Source organism: Erpetoichthys calabaricus, chromosome 12, assembly GCF_900747795.2.
Source record: "Erpetoichthys calabaricus chromosome 12, fErpCal1.3, whole genome shotgun sequence".
Lineage (NCBI taxonomy): Eukaryota > Metazoa > Chordata > Cladistia > Polypteriformes > Polypteridae > Erpetoichthys > Erpetoichthys calabaricus.
The window spans coordinates 89,971,185-89,991,600 of NC_041405.2; the positions used below are offsets into that span (position 1 = coordinate 89,971,185).

General features: G+C 36.6%; 1 protein-coding gene across 1 annotated transcript in view; it reads left to right on the plus strand.

Annotated features, from left to right (window-relative positions):
- kdrl (kinase insert domain receptor like) overlaps positions 1-19,767 on the plus strand; it is a 159,289-nt gene extending 139,522 nt beyond the window's left edge. The window contains exon 30 of the mRNA XM_028815839.2: positions 14,095-19,767. Coding sequence (XP_028671672.1) covers positions 14,095-14,308 — 214 coding nt within the window. The 3' untranslated portion in view covers positions 14,309-19,767. The remainder of the gene's footprint in view (positions 1-14,094) is intronic.
- Positions 19,768-20,416: the final 649 nt, after the last annotated feature.

Here is a 20,416-nt window from a genome sequence, read left to right on the forward strand (position 1 = left end):
AAAGCTAATACAAAGTAAACATTGTGACCACAAGGGGACGCCAAAGAGCCCCAAACCACAGACACAGCAATACAGAACACATAAAAGTGAAAATAAAATAAAGAATATTTATTCACAACAAGCACATTTTCACAGACCTTTTTCAAATAATAAGCAACAATTACACAGAACAAATGAATTCTTCCTCCTCTGTACCTCCTGTTGCGTGTTGCCTGCTGCCTCCCGACCCTGACTCCTCAATGTGAGGCAGCGGGCTCCCTGGGAATGCTTACAATACTATGCCATATCTTCCTGGAAGCACTTATGGGCCACAAAGGAAGTAGGAAGTCCTCCCCAAAAGTGTCCTGTTTCAACACCTAGGGACCACAACAGGGCTGCAATTCCAGACAATTCTCAAGCACCACTGCAGGTGCCCTGACCGGGCTCCACAGAAGGACCACGGCTACCTGCTGCACAGGGAATGGAACTGCTCCCAAGTTCCGGCTTCCACTGGGCCATCCATTATTATTTTATACTGGCAGGGCACAAAGTTATCATTTTGTCCAGCTTGCCAATCCATCCATCATTCCTCTTGGGCCTCCCATGCAGGTAATAAACCATGCTCCTCCCTGTTCAGGATGTCCGTTCTTATCCTACACCATATATATGTATAAATATGTATATCTACATCGATATACTGCAGTGGGCTGGTGCCCTGCCCGGGGTTTGTTCCTTACTTGTGCCCTGTGCTGGCTGGGATTGGCTCCAGCAGACCCCCATGACCCTGTTTTAGGATATAGCAGGTTGGGTAATGACTGACTGAGTGACTCATTCAATCACGCATTAACAAAAGCACTCTTTCCTGCTTAGTTAAAATGCAGAAATTTGACAAGACAGTACATCAACCTCAGGAGATCTCTGTAAAGAAAGGGCATTTTGATATATCAATATTCATGGGTAAATATCATGATGTGCTGCTATGCGTTGGTTCACAAAGCTACTGGCCCAATTCAAGCTCATGGTACAACACAAGCTAGAAGCTATGGCATGCCATGGTAGTTTAAACACTTGCTTAGAACAAAAAAGGAGGTGGACATTGTAGAGTTTTTTCTTTCAGTTTCTACTTAGAGTATTGGTAACATTTCTTAGTGTACCAGTGAGTGACCCCTGCCCCCTCCCCCACTCCTTGATCAAATGTTAGGGTATCATGGGACTCTATACTCCCCCCTCCCCCCACCCATGCTCAACTAATATGTTGTGTAAAAGTAATAAAGAAAGGGGAGGAACAGCAAAACGCACTCAAAGCAAAGTAGTGCCAATTATTTGGTTCCACTGGAACATTGTACATAGCTCACCATATCATTTCTTTTCACCTGATTTTTTTTTCCATACAATATTTAAAATGCTGAGTTCATTGCAAATGTGCAGTCTGTACATTTCAATGCTGTATGTAATAAGTTAAAGTAAACCATGATTCAGTGTATATTGCTTTTCATATAAACTCTCAAAAACCAAACAACAGTATAAAATTACAGATCAAAGCGTTAGATTCAGTTCTGTTTCAGACTTTTCTAACTTTTCTACAGGATGTGCTACAGGGTGAAATTATATTTATACCTCAAATTCCCATTTTTCCTACTGATTACATCTTTATATTCAGAATAATGCAGATTCCTGTAAAATTGTGTTCTCCAACAACCATCAAATGATCTACAGCACAAATGTTTTACTCATGGGCAATTGTATGTAGCATGTTCAAAAGTAAGAAGCTCCATTGAGTTAATAATATTAACCCCTGGCAAAAAAATATTTATATATCATATTCCTAAAAATACTCAGTTACATAGTAATTCTGATACATCTGGTTAACAGCACTATGAACAAGGTCACTTGTCTCAGGAACACAGCTAGTATATATTAACCGTAATTGTATGTATTTTTATATTCTTTCCCTTATGTTTAGGGCATGGGCTAAAACAGAGACAAAGAATGAGAATGTCCTGAAAATGTTTCAAATTGCATACAAATACCATTAGGCATATACACGATAGATAGATAGATAGATAGATAGATAGATAGATAGATAGATAGATAGATAGATAGATAGATAGATAGATAGATAGATAGATAGATAGATAGAGATATTTCTAAAGTGAACTCTGACTTATTGCAGTAATGGGCCAGAAACTCATACAATATACTCTATAAACAGTATCACCATTAAATCTATATTTTAAAAGTTTTATAGTAATTGAATAGCTGATTTAAATATAAAAATATAAAACTATAATAATAATTCATTACATTTATATAGCGCTTTTCTCAGTACTCAAAGTGCTATCCACACAGGGAGGAACCGGGAAGCGAACCCACAATCTTCCAGAGTCTATATAACAAAGCAAAACAAAATAAATGTTAAAACATTACTACAGTATTTTTCAATTTATTTTATACTTTAATTACATTTTATATAAATTCAAACCCTGTGTCTCGTGCATTTTGGTAGCAGTTTCAATCCATCATTGATATCTCTACGACCATGAGCAACTAGCCTGAACTCCAGTTTATGAAATTCCCTTTTAGTTAAAATGCATGGATTAAGAGCTCCAATTTATGTTTCCTATGACTGATTTTACAGACAATAAAGTTTGCTGGTGGGAGGAACCTAAAACCCTAGAGAAAGCATGTGCAGAGCTTGAGAAAACACATACAACTCCTTATACACGGCCGAAGCACGTTGTTGACAGGCCAACTGTAAAGCAGCTGAGTTCAGTTTCTGAACTCCTGTACGTCATGCTGTTTTTCATTTTCCAAGGGTTGCGCTTTCATAAGCCGGTGACAGTCTCAGCTGTAAACATTGCAGAACTGCTCAGTTTGCAGGGTAACAATTAGCCTGACATCTCACTATTTCTTTTACATACGTCTATTAAAGTTGTGCACTGTATTTTTGGAAAATTAATCTTTTTGTAAAAACAACCTCTCAGATTGAAAATAAATACTGCTTATCTCTCCTTCAATAGTTTACTTCTTTTTTTATTTCAGTTTTAAATATAGAATCTACTGTGAGAATAAAAACTTAAAGCCCTGTTTTCTTTTTACCAAGATTCATTAAATGACTGTTTTTTAAAATATAATACAAACCAGCCAACTGTGTGAACAGAGCTCCTTATGAAGCCATCTTCATATTAAAGGTTTAAGGAACATGATCCCAAATTTGAACCAGTGTTATGATAGTCTGTGCCTTAAAAGCTTTTGAAAATCATGCTCAATCTCCAGAGTGTAAACCGTGATTATCTGATTGCCTATGGAAATTTGAGACTGTGCCTCAGACTTGGAGGGAGGTTAATAGCCAGGTTATACTCCGATACATTTTTCACCCAGCTGACTTAACATCACTCCATTAGGAATATTAAGTAACACTTTAATGTCAAACATCAGCATAATTTAGGTGATGGACAAGTGTTCCTTTTAATGATTTATAACCTCTGGGACACAAATGCATTTGTAACCCTTCACTGGCAAACCTCTGTACTCCCTCCTTACTCCTCTTGAGACATTTTCTCATTGTGTGGTCACAGCAACTCCTTGTGAGATTTCTTTTATCTGGCACTCGGTCCACTTGGTTTGATGCCAAGTTACACAGACTTTGCTGTTTCTTTCTTGTAGATCTTGACAGCTTTAATACCTGCAAATTAGAGGCAATAAAACATAGGAATTGACAAATGAAAGACAATAGATCTATGAGGTGATATTAAGCATAAAAACGAAGCATCAAAATAAAGAAAATGAGTAAAATGTTACAATGTGATAAATGCTGTGAAGAGAACATAATTAAATGTTAAAATGTGCAGGCTAATGCATGGGATAGCCTGATGCCTCTATCGTACTCCTTATTCTCAGTGACTTCACTAAACCACTTAATGAAAATTTATTCTCAATGTATATATTCATTATTTTAATTTATTTATTTAAATTGATTATTGTTATAGTAGTGATATATTTGTTAAATAAGTTGAGTCAGAATTGTAAAATGTTAATGTGTGTTTGGGAATTCTGTCATCTTTTGGCTAGTAATGACTTGTTTTGATGTTCACCTAGAGGTCATGTTTATGTATTCTTGTTGTCAAACGCTAAGCAGCATGCACTGGGCCTGCTTTAGGTCTTGTGACCCAGCATAGAAGGTTTCCAGCTAAAGTAAACTGCTGTCAGTTTTTTGAGTTTCCTACAAATGTGCTTCACACGCCCAGTTCACAGGCACATACCAGCAATATTTTAATTAGTGTGATTCTTCACACAAAATGCTTTATGCTTTCCCTGAGAGGGTTATAAACATGAAGAAGTACTCTTGCAATTGATCACTACTGGGCTTTCTCATTTACAGAAGAATGAAAACTGATACACGGAAGGAACAGTATGGTCACTACTTGCACTTTAACAATTAAGAAGTCCTTTTACTGTTTAGAAGAGTGACATAAACACGTAACATGACTGTGAAACTAGGTAACTGAAATCCTCTTCATTTTAATTAGATTATTGAGTGCATGTATACACAAATTTCCAGATCTCTACTTTCACTATTGCACCCATGGTCCATCCAATAGGACAGAGAGACATTTACAGAGATAGATAGATAGATAGATAGATAGATAGATAGATAGATAGATAGATAGATAGATAGATAGATAGATACTTTATTAATCCCAAGGGGAAATTCACATACTCCAGCAGCAGCAAACTGATAAAGACAATATTAAATGTGTCACCATAGACATGGTGGATTCTGACAAGTGTGTACTAAAAACCAAGACCAAAATTATTAATAATATGAAGTGTGTGCATATTTATTTATTTACTTACTTAGCTACCTATTTATGTTATTATTATTCCATGATTTTATTCAACTTTTTTTGTCAGGGTCAAATTTTGCAAAAAATTAACCAAACCGATTTCCTTCAAACTTGCATGCAGGCTGATCATTGGTGACAATGCAATATTTCATCAGTTTTGACCCAGGATCTGTACATTAATTATGTCAGATTTAAACTTCTCATTTCCATATATTATACTTTCATCCATCCATCCATCCATTTTCCAACCCGCTGAATCCGAAAACAGGGTCACGGGGGCATGCTGGAGCCAATCCCGGGCAGGGTGCCAACCCACCACAGGACACACACAAACACACCCACACACCAAGCACACACTAGGGCCAATTTAGAATCGCCAATCCACCTAACCAGCATGTCTTTGGACTGTGGGAGGAAACCGGAGCGCCCGGAGGAAACCCACGCAGACACGGGGAGAACATGCAAACTCCACGCAGGGAGGACCTGGGAAGCGAACCTAGGTCCCCCAACTGCGAGGCAGCAGCGCTACCCACTGCGCCACCGTGCCACCCCAATTTTCATCATTTATATAAAAATTTGACAAAGTTCTCTTTTGATTAATTTGGTGATATTGGAGCAGTGAATAAAGTGTTGAGCTTTTCTAAGGAAGATTGAAGATTCGGTTCTCCAGTAGACAAACGTACATTTCCAGTACATGCCACGTGTAAGGTTTCACCGTGGTTAGGATTTTCTGAAATGAGAAATGAACATGAATGAATGTTACGTATCACTTTAAGATCGTAGGTTCAATTCCACTCGGTCACTAATGTCATTTCTGTCAAGTCACCTTCACACCCACGCCAAGGTCTTTGTAACATGCTGACTGTGTGGCATTAGGGTGGCTAAAAAGGTTTTTAAGTGAAACAATTTTATCCAAAAATGCACTAAAAAGTAAAAACTTTTTTTTCTTGTACTAAGATTTTGTTGATCATATGTGACTAAAAACAAAATCAAGGGGCTCCCATAAAAAAATTACTTTAATTCAATTAAAAGGCATCTATATACTGTATCTATAGAATTTCATACATAAACACAGAAGACAGAAAAATAACCTGACTCTTCAAGGGACAGGAGCTTATGCAATCCAACAAGAAGAAGGAAACTAATACATTCCTTAACTGCCTTTTTATGTGCTTGAAGCTGTTTAGGTGACTTGCTAATTATAACTGGCTGCACCTGAAGGGCAGTTAACCAATTTAGGCCATAATAGGCAACACTTAACAAAACTCCAAAGTAATAGAAACAAAAAGAAGCCAGAAGCATAGCCTGCAGACTTCAACATATGCTTATGAAATTATAGAATGCCCAGGAGGGTTAGGGCAATCATTTGGCCTACAGTAGTTCAGAAATGCTGTGACTTTGACAGTTATAAATGACAGTGCAATACCAAGAAGATTAATTTGCCCAGGACTGCTGTGAGCTGGAGCTCACTTCATTGTCAACTGGCCAAATGCCACATGCTAAATTAACAGGAATTTATATTGGCAAAATGATTAGATATTGAGATTCTTTATAATTCCAGAATTTGTTTACCTGGATATTCCTGTTTACAGCTCTAAATGTTGTACGTTTGTTCCATTATCTTATTACAGCTGTAAATATGAGTCAGCACTCTGAGAGAGTAGTCAGCAAACAGAAGTACACAAGAACAAACTGAATTGAATAAAGCTGAATTGTATTTATAGATGGATTAGCAGTCATAAGATGTTCTTCAGCATAGCACTTAAGACTGATTATAAACCAAAAATTAAAATGGTTAAAGAGGAACTGTAATCAAGAAGAAAAGGCAAAAAAAAGGCGAGAACATACTCAAAACAAAAAATTCAATCACTGAGCATACTGTGAATGTAAGAATTCAGCTTAAATGTACCAATTAAAAAGGTAGATGGGACTTACGTGCCCGTAAATTAACTGTAGTTGCCAAGCAACAACAAATGGCAAGTCTGGGTAAAAGTGAACAGTGCATGGGAAGGTTTGGCCAAGTGAACATGAACAGAATAGGCTGAAACATGACAGAATTCTTCCTCAAAAGAGTTGCTTCCCAACATGTCCTAAGCTTCTACCCAGATGAACCAGTGGAAAAAGATCTAAGAAAAACGAAGAAAAAAATCTCCCAAAAAAGTTCCAAAACCGAAGTGGTATACAATTCTGGCAAAACATTTGTTAAACATAATAGAATATTCGCAATTTATTCATCAAAGGTGGATTGATGTCTCTTACTAAAAATGCCCACTTCAAGTTTTGGGTACAACACCAGCCAGAAGAGATGGCATGCCTTGGTAAATTTAAACACTTGTCACACTAAGTAAAAGATTTCCCCATGGACAGAACATAGAGGAGTGGACATTGTAGTGCTCTTTCTACTTAGAGCACCGGCAACATTTCTTAGTGTACCGGTATCGCCTCCTGCCCCCTGATGATAAAAACATATAGCACTGTCAAGAGAAACAAAAGTACAATGTACCAAGAGATAGCATAAAGAAAATTTCAGAAAATTATCAGGATAGCATTAATAATGTCTCATTTTGTTTTGCTTTATTTAATTTAATTTTTTTTTTGCCATGGCTACCATGATTGAGAGACATCTGGTCACTATGAGGCTACATTATCACTGACCACATGGTGCACATGCTGTACTATGTGTGATGTCATTTCAGCCAAGATGCAATATTTTGTTTAGCAATCTCCGTTTGACTTACCCTGTCAATGAGGTTAAAGTTCTCAGTACAAATCTCTAGGAAATCCCTTAAAAAATCAAAACAAGATCTTTGCTGTTCTTCTAAACAATCATCCATAACGACGTTTTATGGTAAGTTCATGATGGTCAGTACAAAATCACAATGTTTCCCACTGGATGAGAAACATAAATGGAGAAAGAATTATCACAATTCTAAGCAGGCAAATTACGATTTTTAATTAGAAAGATGAACACTGGGCTCCTCAAAGACGTTAAGCTCCTTTCTACAGCTGCTTTTTGAACCAAACAGGTTACATAAATTAGAGACATCTGATTTGATTCAGGTTTCTAGGGCCAGAAAATGACCTAGACTTAGACCAGCAAAAAGAGGCAGTGACAATGGAGAACATGAAGTAGTGCTTTCTATGTCATCTAACATTTCAAATTAATAAATTAAAAAAAAAACCCTAAACTTAATATTTATCAGTGATCCAAATATTTTAATCGTAGCTTATCAACATTAGAGTCAGTCTCTACTTGTTCAATTTTATACAGAAAAGACACTTCTGTACCACATGCTGAAATGGTTCTCTTATTCTGGCCTTTACACTGTTAGAAAGTCCCTTCAGCATCTCAGTCTGTGTGGAGTTTGCATGTCATACGTATGCCCATGTGGCTATTTTGTAGATACTTTGGTTTATTGTTAGAACTGGTTTATTTGTTAGGTTAATTAGAACGTGTAAATTAGTCTGATATAAATGAGTGTACCATTCAGTGTGCTAGTATCCGTTCCAGGATTTGCCTTCACCTTGCACCTGAAGTTGCTAGTGTGGAAGTAACCCCCAAGGAAGGCAGGAATAGTTCAACCAATCAGTCTTTATTCAGTCACAGATGAGTACATAGATTCTAATATTTAATTTTTAATTTAATTTTTATAATATTTTTCCTCCCTCCCCCTTCCCCTTACTTATCAATAAGCACAATATGTTTATCTAAGCATTTCTTCTTACATTGCGTGAATCAGCTAATCGTTTCTATTTTGTGTACATTGCAAAAGGGGCCCTAAAAAAGGAAAAGCCATCTTTCCTGTGTCTAACAGATGAATTCCATAAAGGGAAATTGTCCTTGGTCAGCTTACTGCACCCTGTCTTATGACAGACGCCTGTATGAATAACCTGCCGTTAGAGCAAAAACAGCTTCTAACCCTTAGTGGCTTGCAAGCAGATAAATTTTCTTTCACACTAGTATGGCCTTTGGATCTGCATAACCATGCAGTGGAAAATGAATGTTCAGAAAATGGGTGGAATGTAATTTGTTTCCATTTTCTATTAGAAGTGAATTATTTGAAGACAAATAATCCATTTGATTGGATGGTATAATATATGGGACCTCACTTGCCAGACAGAAATTTCAACAAAAGCATCAATCAAATGATCTAAATTTTGTTTCATCCTTTTTATGGTTTGTCATAAAAAAGATAAGCTTAATCTGTCTACCCTTGGAAACAAAAGATTAATCATCCATAGTGACAAACAAAAATTTCCACAAGAGCATACATTTGAATAGACTTGACCACAGCATTTGAACATGAAAAGGTATAAAGTGGCCATAAAAGAACTTAATCATAGCAGCACTTCTGTATACAGGCAGTCATTAAGGCAAAGTGCCCACACACACCATGACCACTGCAGGATTGTTGAGTTCTGGTTATACTGAATGCATTCCCTCTTTTTCACCAGGGTAACCATTCTATTTACATTGCAAACTATGTTTAATAAAAACCTCCTCTACCTTGGATCATGTCTAGAATTCTAAACAACAGGATGTGGGAGTCACAGTTGTCCATGAAGGTCACTGCGTTGGGAATAATAAAACTCATATTTTACCCAAAAAAATGATTAATAACCTCTGCATGGAGGAATCCAAACAGCCACACCAGTGCCCCTTTGACATTAAACCCTATGACCTATAGTCACTTTTGTTAGGTGAAAAACGTCTGTAACACATTAGCCTGTCATATTTAGTGGGGTTTCAGGCCTTTGTAGTATTTCACAAAATGCCACCTGGATTTGCTTTCTCCACTTTACAGGCCCATCTTTTTTATTGGAACCGAAAATGTTTAATGTGAAAACTGGTGTTGATTACTTGAGACCCCAGAAGAATCTTAACTGTGCAACCCTTGACGGCTCGATAAGGTTAGCATGCTTTCATACAGCAAAAGGGGTTAGTCACCTCACGGCTTGCTCGGATGGTTTTCTTTTAAATAGGATTATTAATAATATAGAATAAGCAAAGAAAAGCATTACATAACGAGCAATGAAAAGCAAACATAGCATTGCACGCCAAGTGAACAATGAATGAAAGCATAGTCCTATTACTGATGATGGTGTCAGAAGAACATTTTCCCAAGAAAGTTGATAAGACTAACAGTCTGACAGGAATAACAAAAATACGCAATTAATATGAAAGGCTTCCCACTTTCCTAGGTCGAATGTCTTTTGTTTATTCTAGCCGGCTTTCCCATCACTTCAAAAGCTTCAACATAAATCCTGAAGCAGACCAGGGCAATGTTTGCCTCATGTTTTCAATGCTGAGCTGGATTGTAGGAGATGAAACTGAAACCATTTGTAAGAAAAGGAGCAAATACCTGTCTCTGGAATTATTTGTGCAATTTTTCAAAATAATTGTTGGCATGCCTTTTGTGCTGATTAGAGCTACTGCTTCAGCTCAGCTCCCAACTCCATCACTGCCTATACAGAGCCAGTATGATCTGCAGAGGATTTCTTCAGGTATTCCAACTTCAAGGCCACATTTGTGCAGAATAAATAAAAAATCTAAACTGAGCAAGTATACTGTAGATGTTTTGCAAGGACAGTAAAAAAAATGTGGCATAAAAATTAGATAGATACCTCAAGATTAGGAAGATTTGCCTGGATAGCAGAATGACGGTAGATCACTGCATGCAAATCCAAATTAAGAATGGAAACCTTCTGATTGACCACATAAAAAGGCCACTCACCATTGAGGAAATGTTAACACCATGTGTCATAGTATCTCCTGCCCCACACAATGAGAGTGGACCATTCAAAGCAGATTCCATCTACAGACACTGCATGTTTGGAGTAGTGATTGGTTGTTTTGCTGGTAGTCAATTTGAACAATTTGTATGGTTAAAGCTACTTTTACTGAACAATTTGAAGCTTTTTAAATTATAACACTGTAATTGAAGTAACTTACCAATTTATCTGCTCCATAACCTTTAGGCATTGTTCATAACTTTACCCCATTTCCTCTTTCCAGTCTGCCTACCCTGAATCCCACCCATCTAACATGATAGTTAATTGTGCTGCTGTCATGGATATCAATTTATGAATGGTATGAAGTTAAATCAAAAAGTAAAGATGCAGTAACTGCAGCAGATAGATGCTAATCCAATATAACACCTTCATGATAGCTTATCTGTAGTCTGAACATGCACAGCTTGGTGCTCTGCTGTTAGTCTGCTTAAAGCCAAGATCAAATAAACATGGATGCTCCACTGCAGGACTGCACCATGGTTGAACATCATGCTGTAGTAAGATTTCTTTGGGCAGAGTGAGTGAAACCCATTGAAATTCACCAAATGTTGGCGAAAACTGCATGACTCAATGAAACGTTTGTGAATATGTGGAAAGATTTAAAGTGGGAAGAGCAAGTGTAACTGATAAAGCCTGATCTGGTCAACCATCAACATCAGGCACACAAACCCACATCAACATGAGGAATGCTTCCCCAGAGAAGACCATCAGATTGCGTTGTTTGCTGTTGCTGTTCATTTAAATATCAGCTGTGGATTTACACATGTCATAGCACTGGATGACTTGAGGTACCGTAAAGTTTGTGCAAGATGGGTACCCAAACAGCTTACTGATCTCCCACAAGCCAAAATCCTTCAGTACATTTCAGCAGGTTTCACTCCCTCTGCCTAAAGAAATTGCACTATGACACATTGCGTCCATGCTCAGTTGACCTTGGGTTCAACTAGACTAACAGCAGAGCTGCACACTGTACATGTCAGAAGTACCCATAAGCTATCATGAATGTATGGTATTGTATCTACGTCTATCCATTGTGTTTACTGTGTAATTATCAAATTGCCTTCACTTTTTCATTTATCCTTGTATTTCCAAGCTTTCTTTCTTTTTGGCTTTTGCCTGTTTGTCTGTCTCTGACTGTGGCCTCTGCATATTATTTTTAACACGTTCATCTTCCAGTATATTCTTCTGTGTAAATGCTGCCAGGTTTTGTTGCAAACTGAGTCATAATAGCTGCAGTCACATTTTAGGATGAAGTGGGAAATGAAAGAAGAGCATGTGCTTTAATCCAAATCTAATATTGCGCTGTTTCACATTACAAAAGCTTTCATGTACTGCATTCTTTACATCTTCTAATTTTGAAATAAAGAGTCATTCTGAGTAGGATTGGTTCCCTTCTCCTAGTTCTGCCTGGATAAGTCCTCATTCTTACAATACTGTTGTTAAAACTATCTGTTATGTTGGAGCTTCTTTTTTTTTTTCTTGGGTTTTTCTGATGCCGGAATGTTAATCTTGGCATCATTTTAACACCCAAGGAATCAAATTCTGAAATTAGAATCTCGTTTAGAGCTTTGGTTTAGAAATTATATATTTTTACAATCTTTTTCTGAAGCCACTTTTGTTTGGGGGATCGTTTCCATTTCCATGGGGATTTCCCATGAGGCACCCTGGGTACACCATTTTTGATGTCATCAACATGCCAGTGTAAAGATAACCACTAAAATATTTACTAGTATCCGAGACTGGACCAAACTTAGAGTACTGCTTACTTTGAACTTTGATGGCTGAGATTTCAAAATAAAGCTCTGTCCGTTGACTACAATTTTTGGTTTACAATTTGGCTATGGATTTGGATTTGACGTTTCTCTCTTTTTTGACTTTTTCTTAGTCCTTTAACTCGGTTCTTTCTTCTGATTCTCACTCTTTAATTATTCAAACTGACTGCTATTTTTACAGTCAGGACATCTGTTATAGATAAAGTGGGTATTGAAAATGGATACATAGCTCCCAGATTTGTAATCCTGTTTTGTTTCTGTTACTTATTGTTATTTGTCTTTGTGTACATTTATGAATTCTTATTTGTTTTGTTCTTGTACATGGTGTTAGGCCTACTTGCTGCTCTTATTGTTACTTTTGTCTTGCAGACTCCTTTAATGGACTTTGGAATATACAGATTCCTATTATGTGCTTAGTTTTCTTAAAATCATTATTTTTATGTCTTTTTTTTGTATTATTATGCTACTATGTTACCTTGACCAAGACCATTTCGTGTACTTTCAAGTGGTTTTGGCTTTGTTCTTGTTGTCAGAGATGTTCTATTGCCACCACATGGTTACCAGAAGTTACAGTTCTGATATCAGAACTGTATTTTGGGCCTCATTTCCTGGTTCTTGCCTTGTTTAGGTTAGTCTTACCTTTTACTCCAAGACAGAGCATTTTGTTTACTAAATTCCTGGCTTTCATCATCCTCAAATAATGATAATAAATTAAAACTTAATCAAAAATGCAACTAAGAGCTACCCGTGACATGCATCCCAGCCAGCCACCACTACTGTGTGTGCTCTCATGAGTTCTCCAATCAAGAAGTAGCCTTTCTGCTTATTAAGTAGCAGCTATGGAGAATTGTAGTGCATGGCTGGTGCACCTTAAGGGCTCTAGTGACCAGTGCATACATGACGGCACTTTATACAACAGCCTGTCTTCTGAGTGACCACTCTCAACTTCTGTCTGTTAGATGATTGTCCACACCACTTATTTTTATATCTCGTCCAGCACAATTCCAGTGGAGATACAGCACTCTAACACAGGCTACTAACTGACGTGTGTAAAGTCTTACATAGTTGCTACTACAAGCAGAGAGTAAGGTAAATGCAAATTATTGCTTTGCGCCCTCACCCACCATAACCTATCATCTATGGGGGAGAAGTGAAAAAATTTTGATCTCCAGTTTTCAACGAGTCTCAATGTTTTAGAGTCTCCTGATACCGACAACATCAATATTTTGGTGATGGGTGTGTGTCACTATTTCTTGAGGACGGTCTAGATCTAAAACAACTGGACGGAAAAATACCAAACTCGACACTTAAGCCTGTTACCAGATGACGATGTGCTGATTAGTTTTTGAGCCAAATTGTTCAAGGCAAACAGGCACTGAGATGGATTTTTGATAATATCTCAAGAATTATGGCAAATATTGCAATTCTGCAATGAATTATGATTTCTTTTTGTCAATTGCTATCGTACTGGCCTATTTTATTGTCAGAAAGATCAGCTTCAGAGCAGTAAATAATTACTGAAATGTTATAGAATAGTTTGGGTAACTTGGTTCCCAGGGCACAAAGCCTACTGATGCTCACATCCAAATTTTTTTAAATTCCAGGTGCAGTGGACAGTTGGTTCACAAAAAAAAATCTCTACTTGCCATTCAGTTTGACTCCCTTCCTCAGCGTTAGAGTTAATCTTTCCTTTTTCATTTCAGAATGAAAGCTGTGAACAAGGGCAAGGAGTCGATGTTAACAGACCTTGAGAAAGAGACGATCAAATACCAGCAAGCCATTGCATGCCTGGAGGCAACTCTGGATTTCAGCCTTGATGAGGATTCAATTCTTCTCCCAATGGACTCCAGTCTTGAGTGTCATAGTCCTCCACCTGACTACAACTATGTGGTGCGCTATTCAACACCTCCAGTATAATGTCTATCTGCTGCACTGAAGTTGATAAATCATTTTTAAACTCATGTATGCAAAAGCAATCATTTGTTTTAGGACTTTAAATGACAATTCAGTTTAGTGTCCTTTAGTATTTAAAGATTAGATTTTAATTCAAATATAAAATATATTCTTACTCCCAGAAAAGTAATGTCAAAACATATGTAGTGTTACACAATAGTCATTGAAATCCAGTCCTTATTCAGTTTAGGAATCACTAAGAGCATCCTATCCAACAATTAACAAAATGGGCAAACTGTTATCCTAAAGCAAAATGTTACAATAAATTCACTGTAAACTGCTGGATCTTGTAAGAAACATGCTGAATATACATTTAGTTACTAAAATGTTACTGCAAGAATCACAGATAGGAAATGGCTCAGGTATTTGCTTATTAACAGGCCCCATATGTTGTACTGTGAAAGGGTAAATGGGAATTTGGGGGAAAACTTTACCAGCATTTATTTCCATATGCAGTAGGATGTGTCTCTATGTTTGACTGAAAATTGTTTGCTTGGTTGTAAAAGTCAGTGTTTAAAGATTTAATGTGAATATTGATAACATTTCAAAGAAAAAAAATATTACATTTGCACTCTTATTATATATATATATATCTTTATAGATATTTTTATAAACTAACTGGAATATTTGTTTTCATGTATAAAATCAATTTATATTACAATAAAAATGTGTAAGAAGGAATTCAAAGTTTAAAATGTGTTTAAATGCCAATGTTGCCAAAAATGCCCAAAAAAGGGTTTTAACAATTAACCCATTAAATTAAACAGGCTTTATTTAATATTTTAAAGCTTGTTACTTATGTGCACCATATGCAATCCTTCCAGTTATATATAGTTTTAATCAGTGTAATTCTGATCTGGCATTACACTATAAAGAAAAACAGATCAAATAACAATGCGTTGGTTGGATAAAGTCATTCAGATGAAAACTTGTTGGTCAGCAAACTGACCACATTTTTGAGAACAGACAAATAGCACAAGAGTTAGCGTAATCTGTTCACTTTCCAGTAAAGTGAAAATAACATGACACAGTATTAACCATTTTTCATTCTAAGGCCTGCTGCTCTTTGAAACCTTTATGCCAAAAATATCTTTATATGACATATATTTTTGTTAATTATAAGATGAAAAACTCTTGACATTGCTATGCCTGTGCTAATGTTTTTCTTTTTTTTTTTTTTGTTTATATTAAAGAGAGATTTGTCTTGTTGACATTCTATGGCTTATCTAATACTGTTTTATTTCATGCCCGGTTCTTAAAGAAATGAATCATTGGAAGCATGTTTGATTCATGACTGCCCAGTGTTGGTGGCCCTGTGTCACTGGCAACCTCCCTCTACTGCTTACGTTGTGAATGTGTGTTATGCACAGCTTGTTGCGTATGATCCGCATCTGTCAATGTGACAGTCAACAAATATCCCAAGTACAGCCTTGTGGTTGTATATTTTTCAAAATTTTGACTCACGGATACCAGATGTAGGGTTAGAATTGCTTTCTCTAGTTCAAAATAGACTAATCTGTAACAGGTAGTGTGCGTTACCTCAGCAGAGCTCCAGAAAAAGCACTGAGATGTTGAAAGCCCTTGCAGTTTGGACTCATCTCTGCAAAGAGAGTACATGCAGTAAACACCTCCACAAATGCATGCTCAATATCACACTTTTCTCTATTATGTATTGTAAGCTGACTTCAGCAATATTTCAAATACTGTACAAGACAGACCAAAGCCTTTCTTTTGCCAAAAATGTACCAAAATGTGCAATTGTCTAATTTATGTTATTTTTAGAATTGCTTTGATTTACTTTGACCTAACATTTTAGAAATATAGCCAAGCATGTCTTGCAACAAATCTCTGCTATAAATCTGAATTGTTTCCAGTGAATTCCTCATTGACAGCAATGAATCACCACATTCACCTGTTTCTCCCTACAAATGTATACTGGCCAGGAGGAACAGATAAATTTATTGTAAAATAAGATTTGATTAAATGAATTCCAGATTTATTTTTTTCAAATTCATATTGTCCATTCAAGAACCTTTTCCTTGCGTTATTGGAGATATGATAGACATGTTGCTCCAGCAGACCGCCGTGACCCTGTAATTAGGATATAGCGGGTTGGATAATGGATGGATGTTGTGATGAAGCTGAATGGTCTTATTACTTCTGAAATTACCATCTGTGCAGAGTTCTACACGGTTTCAATTTGTTCAGATATTCCAGTTTCCTCCCACATCTATGTAGCTTTTTAAAAACTTTCCTCTCCCATCATTCTCCTTCAATTCCAGTGGCTTAACCCTTTGCCTACAGAGGTGTCACAGATAGGCCTGTATTTACTACACCTGGCTTGTCATTGGTCATTCTCTGACCTATAACTTGACAGAGGAAGAGGCAGAAGGGACTAGCTGGGGAGGAGGAGAGGGTGGTCATTTTAAGCCTATAGGTTAATACTGTATGTCTATATTGTATTGTTTCTTTTGTGTTCAAATTGTCATATAATGATAAAAAATTAATAAACAATTGAGGTGAAAAAGGAGTTGAATGAGTTCGTAATGGATAAGCATCCATTTGATTATTTTCTTGTGCCTGATGAGGCTGTAGATACATTGTGGCTCCTGTATGAGAATAATCAGGTGCTGAAAATAAATGACTGCTACAGAAAAATCACACACACTCACCCATCCTTTAAAACGCAGAGTAGGATTAGGTGAAGTGTTCCATACAGTCTACTCTAAATTTAGCTACATTTCAATCCATTAAATTCTACATTTTCACTTCCTTTTTAAGACAGCATATTTTTTTCTGTTTTTTCTTTAACTTTATACTAACAGCATGATGCTTTTTTTGTCCTTGTTGTAACCTGGGTGGCAGTGAAGAATGCGGAGGTCTACATAACTGAAGCAACCCTGGCGAAGATAGTATTTATTTGTTCAAGAAAATACAAGAATAGTCATGTTTGCCAGGCAATTTAATTCACGTTGTTGACTCAGCTGCTTGGGGCGGACTTTCTCTTTATACTGTAGCTCACAAAATCCAAAAAATAATATTTTACTATCTGCTTCTGGACTAAAGCTTCATTGCGGCCCTCTGTCAGTGTTCTCTTGTGCCTTCTTCATGTACATCCTTCATTTCCCAATGGACTTTGATGACTTTTTCTTATATTTCCACTACAGGAAACACTCTTCGTTCATACCCAGTCTGGGGTCTTTTGAGATGCTTCCCTATCATGCTAAGGTCACCCCCTCTTGACTTTACATTTGCCTCTCCACTAGTGTGTTGATCTCATTAACATGTACACTAATATAGGGTGGTCCAGATCTAACTATGCAAGTATTGCACTGCATTGCATTAAAAGTTGCATAGTTAGATCTGGACCACCCTGTACCTGTCTTGATAAGCAGCCTATAGCAAGTTATGAGGGACTTCCAGGAGATGTCCTTTGACAAAGCTCTTTATTTATTTTTTTGTAAATAAAACATTTTCTAGAATAAATGTTGACACTCCATCATTTAGTGGATTCAGGTAATGGGTGGATAATAGCAAGTTACTCAAAAGATTTATTCATCTCTTCATGTCTGAATATAAGTTATCCAGTTGTATAGGCCTAAAGAATATCCTGTCAACACGCACTGTCTACAAAGCAGGGACCAACCTTGAGAGGGGTGGCAGTCCCACATAAGACCCCCACACTATGTCACAGTTTAGATCTGGCAATTGACCCAATGTGCATGTCTCTGAGATGGGAAATGGCGAAATAATGCAAGCTGCAGGCAGACGGCAGCCAGGCTGGATTTCAAAACCTAGTGGAGTGAGGCCACAGTACTAATTGCTGCACCACAATGCTTGCCATGTTTTACTTCTGCGTTTACTACACTAAGGTTAACTCAGCACAACTGTATCACTATAACATGAAAGCATAACATTTACTTATCAAATTTAATAATCGTTAATTTTCCAAACCAGCTCACTAATGCTTTCATGTTAAATTTTAAAACAAATGCAGCAGCCTTTACTAACCTTACTGTTTTTGCATTCAGATAAACCAAATTAAAATATGTTAGAATAACAAGATCATTGTAAGGCTTTGCATTCACATTTTTCCTTGCTAATAAATAACATTTTATTAAAAATCAAAAGAAAAAAATTTATTTTAATTTTTTTTATATATATTCTGCCAGATTTTATTGCTGTTTTGTTTATTAAACAGTTGTCTTCTGATCAACAACGTATTTATCTTGTGTCTTAAGTAAATGAAAAAGCTGAGGGTCACAAACAAACAGTTTTAAACTGGCTTTAGGTGATCCTGATTTCCAAAATGAAAGCAAATGATGTGCTCCAGTGAATATGTTCTTTTCCTGAGAAATCATTTCATTTTAACCTTTAACGTAGACACAAATAAGTGTATTGTGTTAATGAAAGTATTGATTACTAGCAGTTCATCTTTATAAGTTGTACTCATGCTTGCTGGGCAGGCTTTTGAATTAAAATGCAAAATTTGATTTGAGTAATAATGTTAAGTTCAAATTTTGTTATGTATAATTGTCAAACAAATTTATATCTTTTCTCATGAGAAAACCAATTTTAGGAATGGTGTATACAAATCAATGACGCAGTTTCGACAGGTATAACAGGGCAGGTCTCATTAACATTACTTTTTGGCATCCAGAGTTGGTTTGTGCCTAATACCAGGTGCTGCCAGGACAGGCTCTAGTACCTGACATGATTTCTTAAATGGGTGGATGGATGGATAAATGGACACATTAACGATAGCCCCAATCCATCAGGAATATTATTTCTAGATATTATGTCACAGTTTAGTGAATAAGTAAGCAGGAAAGAGTAAGGTGAATATTGAAAGTGTAAGAAAACGGTAGAAAATCAGATGGATAACAAGATAGGGTTTATACATTCAAAAAAAAAAAAAAAGAAAGCCAGAAATATGTTAATTGAAATGTACTCTTTTATGTGTGGAGTTAGGGGTCATCTACATAGCTAAGGTGGACAGCATATCATTGACAGACCCTCCTTCTCACAGAATGCCTCAAGCAGTACCAGTCAAACTGCAGGTGATGTCAGCTTGGCCGGAGTGCTCCACTGCCAGACTTGAAACATTCGGAAAGAATAGGTGGGCAAAATGTAAACCAAACTAAGAATTGGAAGTAATTTTACAATGGCTTTTGTCTACTGAATGATCTCCTCCTTGAAAGAAAGTAGGTAACATAATAAATGCAAACTCTTGCAAGTCCAAAGCAATTCTTTTTTATCTTCGTTTGTTATCTCATTAACAGTAAACCAGCTGTAAACTGCAACGTACTGTGACACCTTAAGAATGTTATTGATTGTGCACTGATACTGTCTGTCCCCCATTTGTAGCCACTTTGTATATGTATTAACCTGGACAATTTATAATAAAGAGTTATATATTTACATATTCAGATTTGGAGTATTTTTGTGTCCTGGGATAGACATTAGTGTGTCTGTGGAGGAATTAAACACACTTGTGACAGATTTATATAGCCATTCTAATATTTTCCACAATATTTAACGTTAGTTGGGGATTCCAAATTGGCCTTGTGTCAGTGTGGACATGAGTGGGCTGTGTGATGGATTTGCACCCTCTACAGGGCTGCTTCTTGGCACAGCCATGGCTGACTCCAACCTCCAGCAACCCTGAATTTCACTAAGGAGATCTGAGAATGTTATATTATGGTATGTTACATATCTGAATGTATCCATTTTGTTGATTTCCCCATCACACTGATAAAATTTTTTAAATGTAATGGAAAAGACAACTTGCCATGCAGGCAGCAACTGATGTAATGTGATATCATTAATTAATATTGCATTTGATGTCCTCAAAAAATTAGACAGGGGATCAGTACATTGCCACGGCATCAAATAAAACTTTTATTTTTTATTTTAAAAATTTTATTTTATTTATTTTTATTTTAAAAATAAAACTTTCTTTCTGCAGTAAGTCTTAATGTCTACTGATAGGAAATACTAACAGCATGTTAATGTGGGAAGGCGTGACATGCTCTGATATGTGCTTGGCTTTTATTAGGTGCCAGGCCTTGC